The sequence below is a fragment of the Odontesthes bonariensis genome, chromosome 1, assembly GCF_027942865.1.
Source record: "Odontesthes bonariensis isolate fOdoBon6 chromosome 1, fOdoBon6.hap1, whole genome shotgun sequence".
Classification (NCBI taxonomy): Eukaryota; Metazoa; Chordata; class Actinopteri; order Atheriniformes; family Atherinopsidae; genus Odontesthes; species Odontesthes bonariensis.
The window spans coordinates 22,211,245-22,224,416 of NC_134506.1; the positions used below are offsets into that span (position 1 = coordinate 22,211,245).

Consider the following 13,172-nt stretch of genomic DNA (forward strand, 5'->3'; position numbering starts at 1 on the left):
AACTAAACACCGTCTCTCACCAGCAGAGTCTGGGAGCAGACATTCGCAGTGAGAGGGAGCTTCCCACGTCCCCTGACCTGCAGACTGAAGGTCCGTGGCGACAGTGCCACTAAGAGCACGAGCTTGCCAAAGTCTGGCCCAATGTTTTAATACCAAACAGGAACTCGACCAATGTCTGACTCTTGAACTTCATCTAAAAGTAGTGCCTGAACAGACGAGAGCAATTTCTTATCCACAATTATGTCCAAAAACAAAGAAGGTACTTCTTCAACAATGAAAAACAGGCACTATTCAGGAAACAGGGTTCCCACCTTGGACTGTTCAGTTTGTTTATTTCTTTTCTGGTAAAATAACTTTTAAAATGATGCATCATTCAGAATTATTATAATTAAAAGAGCCACTTTTACAGAAGGTGGGTCAACTAAAAAACGTTTTTTCTGCTTCTCTGACACGGTGTGGAAGGGTCTTTGTTTTCTGCCTAATAGACTTTATGGACCAAATGCAATGTGTGTGAAGCAAAAAGTTTTCTTTCTTATGGACATCATGTCTAAGCTGTCTTTTTGAACACCGAAAGTTGGTCCATAATTTAGGCCACAAATGTAAAACTAACAAACCATCTGAAAGTGGCCGTAGCTAGATAAATAATTTTTATTTTTAAATTTGGAGATTCTCTGTGGCACAGAATCGCCTTCCACCAGAAAATCATGAACAAAATCGAAAATAAAAAAAAGAAAGAAATTAACAAAAACCTAACAATGACTTAATAATAATAGAATAATAAATAACAGAACAATAGAATAATAATAATAATAGAACAATAATAGAATAGTAGTTTAAAAATAATAGACCTGACAAAATATCAGATACTAATTGGTCAATTTCTTTTACTTATATTCTTAAGTATGAAAATGTCCAGGAAATGGAAGGTCAAATTCCTGCTTATGAGTCTGGTTCATGATGAATTTCAACATACACTTAAGTGGATTAGTGCAGGAAGTGAGCAGGTCATTAGGCTCCTTCAGACCAAGACAGTCTGGGGATAGCTGAAAGAAATGGGGACCGGGGAGCCCTCCAAAGGACAAATACTTTCAAGGGCTTTCCCCTATTGGGCATTCGATATGAGATGACGTGACAACGAGCAGATAGACCAATCACAAACACGTTGTAATCTCTCAGTCGCATAAAGGCTCAGTAAACCCTCAGCTTCACCGTCAGTCCAGTTTTTTGTGTTTTATTCAACTTGGGCTTATATCAAGAACTGTTGTTTACGTGAGCACTGATGAGTACGTACATGAGTTTTTGCAACGACAGGCTCGGGTGCTGCGTTGCTCTGTTCAAACAATCCCACTAAAGTTGTTTGAGTTAATCACCAAACAGCTAAATCACAGAAGATTCCCTAATGCTGGAAAAGTACCTACTAAGATGCACTCAGTTCTAAGGGCTGCTGTAGGCACAAAAAGCGGGGGGGGGGGGGGCTTCCTTAACTATCAACAAAAGAAAAACAGTTCCAACAGTCCAAAAGCACCTAATGATTTGAAGCACAGGACAAGCGACACGCTGATTTGGAAAACCTTTCATATCACTTTTCTCGAGGTGTTTCTAGTATCACATCCTTCCACTTACACAGTGGAACAATAGTATCCCACTTTCTGTTCCACAGTGCTTTCTTTGTCAAAGCTCCTCTAAAGTAAAACTTTCGTGCATTTCAGGAAGTCACATGCAGTCCGGCCCGTAGATATACACACAGTTTTGGTTATTTTGCCTCTATGTACCATTTAAGTGCAGATGTTGGGTTTTAATTCAAAGAAGCCGACAGGAAACCCTTAGTTAAATGCTGGGGAATCGCAGCCTTTCTTCTTCATGCTGTCCCTTCATTTTCAGTCTCATGGAGGTAGACAGTGGAGTTTCGTGGTGATGGAGAGAGTTTTGGAAGTGATTCCACATGTTGAAATCTCATTTGATACTCGTGCAAGGGGACGTTCAACAGGCTCTCAAAAGGGATGCAGATATAAGTGAAAGAAACCATAATTAGACTGGAAAAAAAAAAACTAAATGGGCCTAACTGACTTCCTACATCAGCATATTTTCAAACAGAAGGAATGCACACAACGCTAAATGACAAACCAGGAGTCTCATGAATGTAAATTCAGAGCATTGATCTGCAGATACGAGACACTGACGACGTTCGAGAAAGACCAGATCTCAGAATGCCAGAACAGTTTTATAACAAGATTTCTTGGACAGTTTAAACAAAAACTTACTGTACCGGAAAAATAGTTGAGGAACAGTGTGGAGAGGAAAAGGAAAGGTTTAGGCTCAGAAGTTCTCAGTGTGATCGTATGGTCGGAGATGGCTGCTTATGAAACTGGGTAACTGGTGTTTATATTCGATGTGATGGTTGACAGAGGCAGCAGGATAAATGCTTTAGGGCTCAGAAAAAAAAAAGAGAAGCCTTGGAAAAGGAGGCTTCTGTCCATTACCGAGCCGCTGTAAACGCCTCCTCCAATTTGGTTGCAAAATACTTTTAAGATAAAAGTCACTATAATTTGTTTTGATGAACGGCTAAAGAAACAAAAGACACGTTGGCGCCCAAATATTTCAGGGCCTAACTGTTCGTTATGAATACTCTTAATGGATATGTGTAACACTTGGCTGCCATCTAAACTCATTCTTTTAGTCAGGCTTTACGGTCATGCTACATGTTACTCTTTGCAAAATAAAGACATTCCATTTCATGTTACCAAACCTCTTTGTCTGGATTGTGAAAATCCATTGATTAGAAATATGTGACAAAGGGCATGAAAGATCAATGGCAAGATGTCAGGCTCATGCACGCCTCTAAATCTCCACCCAACATGTCAGCTGCTGTGACGCTCCATTACCAAGCTTTGTGTTTTTCTTACATTTGGGCATCAATGCATGATCTTTGCTCCATTGCAGCAGAGATTACAGATACTTTGGCAGATCCCTTCCTGACCTTACTTTACTTTTCACCCTTTGGGTGAGGCAGCGCTTGAGCTTGTCGCCAGTTTTAGTCATCTGTGAACAACAAGAAAAGCAAGAAAAAAAAAAAGAAGCTGTTTCTCTAAATATCTTTCCCTCTAACTGGCAGTCAGCTCCAGAGACTAAATCTATTATAATCTTCTCGCTGAAACAGAGGGAAATCAGCGCGGTGTGCAGTTAATTGTGATTTACAAATAGGCTTGTGAAACAGAAACCACTTTGTAGTGGTATGTAATTGTGAGATGGTTTGACAAACACTGAGCTAAAAGACACTGACAGACCTGATTAAGTTTCAGTGCTGAAGGCCCAGAGGAGAAACGTGGAAAACACCACATATGGCTTATCATGGAGAGCTCCATCAACCAGCGGCATGTGAGCTGGATGAGTCATGCGGTGGCAGACAGCGAGCCAGGTCCCAGTCCTGCCCATCGGGGTATGGCACTGGTATCTGACAAAAGGCCAGGGCGGACAGTTGTGTCTGTCCCCATAGCAACAAGAAAGCTGCATGGACGTAGTTGCTGTGAACACTCCAGCTACCCCTCGCTGATAATATGATTTGGATACCAAAGGCCACGACCTGTTCTTCACACTTCACTGTGGGGGTTTTAACATGCTGTGCTGAGTATGTACATGTTCCAGGATCAGTAAAGGTCAAAAGGTGGAGAAAGCCGTCCTCTGCCTGGCTGTTCCCTGCCCACAATAGTGCAGTCTTAACTTAAGCCTAATCAAGACTGGATTTTACTTCAGGCCAACACTGATACTGATGTTTGAGAGTTACAGAAAACTGACAATATGATAATCTGGTAACAATTGTGCACACAAGACTCGATTTTTCTTTTTTAATAAATCTGTCAAACTTCTTCTCTGACAGAAGTGGGACAGTAACAATGGTGCACAGGTCATTTTATAGCATGAATAAAAGAGTTCACTTTGCTTGATAAGCTGTATCATGTAACGGAGCTCTGGTATCTGAATGGTTTCAGTTGTCTCTTCAGCCATTTTGCACAAGTATTTGTAGATATATTTCAGTCACAAAACAACCAGGTCAAAACAGCTGCAGTAAAAGCTGATATAAGCGATTTGCCAACCCAACTGCTGTCGCATGTTGTTTACAATAAATATTCTTACCCTGTAAAAGGCTGTTGACAGGGGCAGCAGTGCGGCAGCCACCGTGTACTCCTCAGAGCTGGAGCAGTCCTGTAGGGGGAACAAAAAGGGAGAAGTGAGGGGCAGCGCAAAACACAGCAGGGCAAATGTTAAAAACATCTTCACTGGAGCTGCACAATGAGGAGCAGGGATTTCCAGCAGGCGTGTTGCACACACTGCGACCAGAGATAAATCAGTTTCAGCAGCTTTTATAGGGAGAGCTATTCAATTTCTGTGCGACTGAGTTAATGACAAAAAATAAAAAATAAAAAAAAATAAGATCTAAGGAGGGCTGCACGGTGGTGTGGTGGTCAGCACCATCGCCTCACAGCGAGAGGGTTCCAGGTTCAACTCCCGGCTGGGGCCTTTCTGTGTGGAGTTTGCATGTTGTCACCCTCTTAAAAAAAAATGGCCTAAGTCGTTTTTCGACAAAACTGATTTTTTTGCCAAAATCGTCTCCTCATGATGCTGGACACCTCTGGTAAAATTGCCTACAGCCTGAGTTGAACAGATATTGTGTTTCTGGCCCTGTGGTATCATATCTTATGTTAAGAGCGTGACTTAGAATGTTTTAGTTCTTTGTGTTTTGTGAAAAACTTAAAAACATGACTTATGCCATTATTTTAAGAGGGTGATGATGTTCTCCACGTGTATGCGTGGGTTCTCTCTGGGTACTCTGGCTTCCTCACACCATCCAAAAACATGCAGGTTAGGTGTCTCTAAAATTGTCCTTAGGAGTGAGTGTGTGTGTGGTTGTTTGTCTCGTTTGTCTCTCTGTGGTTCTGCGATGGACTGGCGGCCTGTCCAGGGTGTACCCCGGCTCTCGCCCGATGACTGCTGGGATAGGCTCCAGCCCCCCTGCGACCCGACCGACGGATTAAGCGGGTATCGAAAATGGATGAATGGATGGATCTAAGAAGAAACTTGCTATGCACAGGAGATACACTTCTGTAAATTAGCAAAGCAGAGATGTGACTAGGGGAGACCTTCAGGGGGCAAAGAATTTATCTCCAGAAAACGTGTTACATAAAGTCTGGGCGATGCTCACAAAGAGGCCTGCCAAAACCACTAACTCTGGTCTCCTCCATTATTAGGACATATGCTTTCAATAACCTTATATAATCCCCGCCTTGACACAATTGTCAGAGTGCCTCGTTCTTCAATTTATCGACCAAATTTCAGGGTTAGGATTTTTTAAAGGAGAGCGCCATTCAAGTCTCATTTAACAAATTGACGCAGAAAATTTCAAACCATTAAATTTTGTGTCCATGAATCAAGCAGCCGCAACTCGCCAGAGAGCTCTTTCTAGCTTTGGTATTTTTCTAAATCAGGGAGTAGTTGAACATATTCCCTCTGACGTTTACACACCATGTTGTGGCATTTTTGTAGCCGCACAGGTTAAAGAGGCGGTCCTTAACGGCGCATTCAAGATATAGGTACGTGTTTTTAGACAAATAGTACATTAAGAGGCTTAAAGCAGGGGGTTTAGGGGCCCAAACTAAACTTTTCTTAGAGAGATAACAGAGTGATGAGAGCGGGAGAATAAGAGAAAAATAGGCAAGCTGGACTCAAAAGTACTTCACTTGCAGGAAATTGGTACTTATCTCTGGTAAGCTGTGTTGGGATTTATTTGCTGAACTCTGTGAATGAGAATGGCCGGAGGAAACTCGATTTAACACCCCAGACAAACAACAGCACTGACTCCGACCTGCTGCACCTCATGACCTTCAGTGTGGCCCCCCCAAGAGCTCCGAAATGTGTGCATCTGGGTGCGCTTTTATCCTAAAGCATCTGAAAGTGCAAACGTGCAGGAAATCTTCGGTGCACGGCTGCGATTTTTTTCTAAAACTATGCGACATACTATCAGAGTCCTTCATTTTTGGCGGGAGAGATAGGTGGAGGAATGCTGCACTTTCTGATAGGGGTCTGCAACAGGGGGCCTCCGTTACCACCATTCCTCAAAAACACACACACAGACAAGAATGTACAGACAGGAGAAAACGCAGAACACATGAAAGCCTGGCCCCCCGTCGACTGAGCAACATAGTTTCTGTTCTATTTTTCTTGTCGCTGGTGTTTTTTCTTTGCAGTTATTTGGTCTGCGGTAAAATGTTCCAGCTTACTGGAGCGGCACCAAAGCTTTGTTTACCAGCATCCATAACAATGCGGCAGGTCACAAGAGTTCGTGGGCCGCCGTTAAATAGAACAACAAGTGGAAGTGCACAGACAGAAAAGTGTGAATGTTTAACAAACCACCATCATTCCGACAAAGAGGAGGAGGCTCGATGAAACAGAAACTCAAGGTTTCGGCTTTAAAAAAAAGCCACAGACGTACTTAAAGATAAAGAGGAGAGTTCATAAGCTTTGTTCTAAGGCGTGTTCAACACGTCATATCTCATATAAAGGAGACATAATCAGCTTTACTCAAGCCACACTTATCACCTACAAACCTCCACCTTAATCTCCTATGAGCTGACAGAGAGGCTGAGTGACAGCTCGAGAGCTTTTGAGGTCAACTAACAAAGCAAAGAAAGATAGCAGTGTAATCTAGAGCAGGTCTGGGATTAGACTGAATGACAAGTGAAAGCTAAAATGGCAAGAGTATTGTGTTTGCTGAATGGATGCATGACGTTGAATAGATCCACATGGTGCAGGGTGGGAAATGTTCGTTAACTTATTTGAGATTTCAAGAAAAAAAAGGGGGGGGGGGTTATTACACCACAAGTCTGTTTGTGAGGACACCCCGCCGTCTTCATTTCCTTCTATTATCTGGCGCATGTCTCACCGTTTTTTTCCCTCATTCCTGAAGTTGCTGGAGTTTAAAACGGCAAGGATGACTAACACAGCTATTCTGTCTTAGACACGTAAACAGTTAAATAAAAAAAAATAATAAAAAAAAAAATAAAAAAGGGACAAAAAGCCTATGGTGAGACTGTGAGAGAAATGCTGCAGGATGTGAAGAAACAGCAACTTCCTGTTGGTTCAATACAAGTCACAACTTTCCAGGAAATCTCTATGATGAGCAGACATCTATGTCGTGCTTTTACGAGGCTTTTTTGGGAATGGACAAAGAAAAAAATTCTTAACTCTGAGGCTGTTCCGGTTAACTCCATCTTAACTCGCTAATGGGAGGAGGAACAAACAGCATGGTTGCCCTTTTTATTGCCCGGTTGAGCAACAAACATTGTGAAAGTATAAAATCTGATCAACACTGATGTTTACCTGGCAATACTCATGCATATTTTGGAAAAGCAGTTATCTGAACATGGGAATGCTACCAAGAACAGATTCCCAGTGACTTTGTTACATAAGGCAGTCCATCAAGGCCACCAAGACAGAAATGGGCCATGTTCTCACAGCAAGAGACTAATTTATGATCTAAATAATGTAGAAAAATAATTAAGTAAATGTTCAGAGTGCTTGAGGTGCAGCAAGCAGTATTCAGGCTGCAGAGGATGGATACAGACTGTCCTGGCAGGGATTCCAGTTCATCCACTCAGACTTGAGCCGTCTGCAGCCCTTATAGACCGGCCATCTAAAGAATCTACATCTGTGTGTAACATGTGCTCTGTTCCACATCAGATGTTCAAGCTCAGGATCGTATAGAACTCACGGACTTTGTGCCATTATGTCCTCTTCCCATGGACCTCCCGCCTTTATCCTCCCAATAGTAAACTGCAATTCAGAGTGTGTTTTTGAGCACCACGATGAGGCCCTGGGCCATGAGAGAGCGGAGCGCAGAGGGCTAATAATCCTATCTGACAGGAAATGGTTGGGATGCCAAGACACATCCACAGCAGGGCTCATTCCCCCACATGGCTTGCACAATGTTCATTCCTAAAGCTGGGGCAATGACCAGTGTATACAAGCACATACACAAACAAATGAATGTGCAATTAACTCAAAAATTCTAATGACAATCATTCTTGTGCATGAGTCACGAGAAAGAATACAGCACAGACCCTGATTAAAGCCTTTTCTAACAGGAAAAATGAGTCATATTAGCTCTTTCCAGACAATGTATTAACACAGTTTTGTGAGTTAAAAACCATAAAGAAAAAGTAGACACTGGATAGCTACACCTGATTCTAGCGTCCTAACCTTTGAACTATTGTACAGTATAGGTAATACAAACTGTAGCTTTTCCTGTGGCCATTCAATCAAAAGTTTCAAAAGGGAAATGCTGGCTGATTGCAACCAGGCAACAAGATTGTTAGCCCAGGGTTGACAGCTAAACGATAAATGTTGTAATTGGCCTCCTAATGGTGACATCACTGCAGATCAATGTGACACATATGCCAGAAATTATAACAAGGACACATGCTGTCATTACACAAAGAGCAAGCTGCATTTTTTACAGCATAGGTCACTTTGGCTTTGTTAAACCCTAAAGGCCTTTAACAAAACACACACACACAAAATAAATGAATAATTTACAAAAAAAAAAAACACCTGGCCATAATCCATTTTGTAATATCATTTTGGAGTTCTTACATAGCTGGGCGTATAAAGAAAAAGGAAAGGCAGTAATTACCAGTCTCGTAATTTACTATTTATATTCTTTTCACAGATCATCTGAGACTAATCCCTCACAACTGAGCTGAGACCAAGAAATGGAAGCCATGAACAAGTACCTGGCATCTCCACAAACTCAATGACAAAACAAATACGCAAATAAAAATAAATCCCTCCGAGAAAGGCTGTCTTGTCCCTAGTTGTTAACAAAAGTGGACTCCACCTCAAATCTCTTCTCCATGTGTGAAATCATTACTTTTTTCCACATGTTGCTTTGGATCACTGGCTTTTCAGCAGCATGCCAGAGGAAATCAGGGGAGGCAAATAATTATTCAGAACTCACTTGGAGACTCTTAGTTTTGAATAGAATTATGTAGGGAAGACATAGATTCTAGTCTTTATTTTGTGGAAATATGTGTCGTGAGGAAATTCTGTCTTTACGAACATTATCAACAGTAAATTAACAATGACAGGATTAGGCCAAATGTGTGTGGGATTAAACTGGAGCCAAGACACATATTACTTTAGCATTTTTCCGTATGTGCTTGACAAACGTAAGGACTGCAGAATTATGTCTACAATCATACTTTTCCTTTCAAACCCTTCAGGTGATGTCCGTCATTTACTTCTGAAGCTTCACATATGTTACGACAGATGCACCTGAATCTCATTTCGACACAAGATGATGAACTGCTTCTCTGGCTGTGAGATATCAGTACGATAAAGTCATGTAGCAGAGAAGCAGCACGACGCTTTGCACCAGTTTAGACTCGACACGGAGTTGACGTATTGACTGAGGAGGCTGTGTAAGAGACTGTGGCATTAACTGGGACTACTGACCCTTTCTGAATTTTCGTGAAATGCACCACCACAGATAAACTGCCGTTAAAAAAAAAAAAAAAAAAAAAAAGACACCCCAGAATTAATCTCTGCATCTGGAAATGAAGACAGTCCCACATTGTGCAGCACAAAAGTGACGAGTTCAGCGCTTCCTGTTTCGTCTTTTGCATGGAAAGACTGCATCTAATTTTGTACCCGTGTCTGACTCCGGTGAAGAAGATTTGTCTAATCGACTTGCTTGTCCTTGGCGTGGGCAGAGGACGGAATTAAGTGGTTTACCATCGATTGTGGGGAAAGAGGAATGAATGGAATCTAAAGCTGCTCCATAAAAGCTGCGCTCTGCGAGGACAGCTTAAAATTATTAAAATGCCTGGAATGAGCGGATTCAGGGTAGTAAAACATGAGGAACTACCAATAAAGACCTGGCCGCTCTGGGTGAGTAAAGGTTCATTGACTCTTTATGAGCTACACAGAAACATTACTTACTTACTTAGACAAGCAGCTCGAGCATTGGGGGGGCAGGAAGAGAGATGTGCTCTTGGTGGTGGGGGGTGGGGGGCAAACAACCAAGCACACTCACACTCACTCCTAGGCATAATTTAGAGACACCAAATAACCTGACATGCATGTTTTTGGGTGGTGGGAGGAAGCCGGAGTGCCCGAAGAGAACCGCCCACCATAATGTGAGTGAGCCGTTAGGTACAACACTTACTGATTATTATAAGAATGACGTTTTTAAACTAAAGATTGGGGAATACCCTGAGCTGCAGAGTAAAGCTGTACATGCTTCCCTTGTGTTTACAGATGAGCAACTGTCTTCTTACCTGAAGGGCACAATTCATCATGCGAATGATGTAGTCAAACTGTTGGTGGTCCAGTATGGCGCGGTTCTGCTGAACGTGCAGCCTCAGTTCATCGGTCAGACACTGACGAGCCGCCTTGCCTTTCAGGGCGCGCAGTGCAGCAGGCAGCGTCTGTTCAGATAAAAAATAAACAAAGAAAAGAGAAAACAGTAACTGACCTATCTCTAAAGAACTATCTTTAATTTGTGATTGAATTTTTTTTAATTTGTGCACTTTCTTTATGCAACTGTATGAACCATCACAGTACTTCCACCTCTGCTGACCTGCTCTATGGGAAATACTGTTCAACTCACAATTTGCCATTCAAGAACTTACGGGCTCCCCTGGGGTTCAGAGAAGGTCTGCTATGCATTCTCACAATATGCAAAGAGTACAGGCCTGGATTATATATCTCCTATATGAAGATATGAAGCCAGAGGGATACATAAAGTAACTGGCAACTACCCCATCCTGAACACTCTGGATCCATATTGAATAGAATATTCACCTATGACCCAAAACAGATTGGGCCTCTGTGAAGAAAAATGTGAGGATAGATTTTTGTGCAGTGTAGAGACACACACACACACACACAAACGAGTGAAAGAAACAAATTAACCGCTGCGTTAAAGTATTAAGTATCGCTGAGGATGTTTGCTTGGAAAAGGATCCAGAGAGTGTTTGAATAAATACCTATCTAATCCAGTGTTTGAGTGCCAGCTGGGAGATATTAAGTTAGGAGAGATTTGCAGCTCCGTAACGGCTCGCTGGTGTGGTGTAACCCAGAGCAAGGATGCCTCTGGTTAATGAGCTTGTTTAATGGTTGATTAGCTCCTCTGATGAAAGACAGTATGCATCACCTTTTCAGTCTCCAGGGTCTTGTTGTCAAAGATGAAGGAAATGCAGCTCCTCACGACCTCCAGCCTGCGAGCGCTGTTAAACACAGAGCAACTCTTACCCATAATGGACACTGTGGAAAAAGGTGAGAGAAATATTTCATACGTGGGAACAGTTGTTCCAGCAGATGTTTGCATGATCACGTGTTGGACACAATGCAGTTGAAAGTGGGTCTTACCAACGGGTGGTCCGGCAGGTACAACGCACTTCCTCTCGGGTCGTACAGAAGGAGGTGTGCTGCTGTGCTTTGCTATACCGTCCTGCAGCATCTTCTCCACCTTGTCATCATCCAGTAGGGGGAAGGGTACCTGATGCACTCGCAGGTGGGACCCTTCAGATGGTCGAGGCACTTTCTGGAATGCCATGTGGGGGTTTGGGTTCTCCTACAGCCCACACACCAGGAAACGCATGTACTTATGTGACACAGAACTATACTTATACAAAGTGGTCAAACATGAACACATGTGTAGAGCATGCTAAGAGGAGAACACCCGATGTGTAAAGTGACAACAGTAATACACCCAAGGAAAGTGGAAATCGCAGTTACTTGCATGAAGCCTTACATTTCTGTACAGCTGCTCAGAGAGCTCCCTGATGTGCTTCTGCAGCTTGGCAGGACTGATCTCCTCTTCTTTGAAGTTGTCAAAGTCTAAGGCAACCAACTACAAAGCAAACAAACAACCAACAAAGAAAACTACAATTTAATATCCACCAGAAATGCGGCGGACACCTCGGGTCAAAATTTCTATTAAAGCGAATAACTCAACAAGTAGAAGATGGCCAAATTTCCAATTTGCATATAGTTAAAGATAATAAATTGTCTTACATGTTGAGACAAAAATAAATCAATGATTTCATATTTCTACTTCAGTTAACTTCAGACCACTGTGTGAAAAGAGCCAATCATGGCTTTGAACAAGCCGCAGCCCTAACGAGCCAATCATGGCCCGCAATTTTGGTAAACAGTTCCCTTAGGTTGCCCGAACGTTGACAGGTGCACCTGTACTTTTAAAAAAAATCTTTAAATGTACAAAACATAAAAACTGAACTTGCTTGAAATGATGAAAAGAATGTTCCATGTTCGGTGTTTACACCTTTAGGTGATTGGTTCACCTGGAGAGAAAGCTCGACCAGGCTTTCATCACCTTTGCATGACACTGTAGCTGATTGCCATTGTCACCACAGAACATGACCTTACTTAAATGACCCGAGTATCAACACATCAACGACTGTTTCTTAGTCATTCATTGTTGGAATCGATTGGTTTACACTTTCTACTCTGTTCATTCCTAAAAATGTGTTGCAGTACCTCATCAAAGAGATCACAGGCTCTGTAAGGTGGACCTCTCTCTGAGACAAAGCCAGCGAAGGCCATGCCGTCCAAAACCTTGGTCAGGAAATCGTTCTCAATGATGCCTCGCTGGCCCAGGAAGGCAGGCTGGATAATGTCAGAATCAGAGCAGTTACAATCCCACACAGATGGGAGCAATGAGAGCAATCTTGCACATAGGGATTTATTGCAGACTGAAAAACAAGCGTAATAATCACAGCAGTTTTGAAAAGGCAATTGCAAATTGTTAGAAGGAAAAAAAACATCCCTGCAAGCGAGCTTTTTATTGTTTAAAAAATGGATAAGCTATTCAGCATGTTCAAAAAAGGGAAATAAATCTAGTTCTAAATAACTAAATGCAAATTAATTGAATTGACATGCACAATTATTTGTGCTCATAGGTAGAGGAGATAAAACACATTTCACTCAAGCTTTCCCCACTCAGGGACACCAGGCAAATGAGCAGAGCTTTTCTGTATAATGTGATCCATGTGGGGTACTGTGAGGACGATGTGTTGATGGGTTACCACGGAAACACCACAGGCACGAACAAACAAAAATCCAGACACAAAACAAAAATGTAAACCTAATATGTTTCA

General features: G+C 42.2%; 1 protein-coding gene across 2 annotated transcripts in view; it reads right to left on the reverse strand.

Annotated features, from left to right (window-relative positions):
- sbf2 (SET binding factor 2) overlaps positions 1–13,172 on the reverse strand; it is a 101,131-nt gene that overhangs the window by 34,147 nt on the left and 53,812 nt on the right. For both annotated transcript variants that reach the window (XM_075460310.1, XM_075460299.1), the window contains exons 12-17: positions 12,553–12,681; positions 11,807–11,905; positions 11,422–11,626; positions 11,207–11,316; positions 10,329–10,478; positions 4,132–4,200 (exon numbers count right to left, since the gene is read on the reverse strand). In XM_075460310.1, coding sequence (XP_075316425.1) covers positions 4,132–4,200; positions 10,329–10,478; positions 11,207–11,316; positions 11,422–11,626; positions 11,807–11,905; positions 12,553–12,681 — 762 coding nt within the window. The remainder of the gene's footprint in view (positions 1–4,131; positions 4,201–10,328; positions 10,479–11,206; positions 11,317–11,421; positions 11,627–11,806; positions 11,906–12,552; positions 12,682–13,172) is intronic.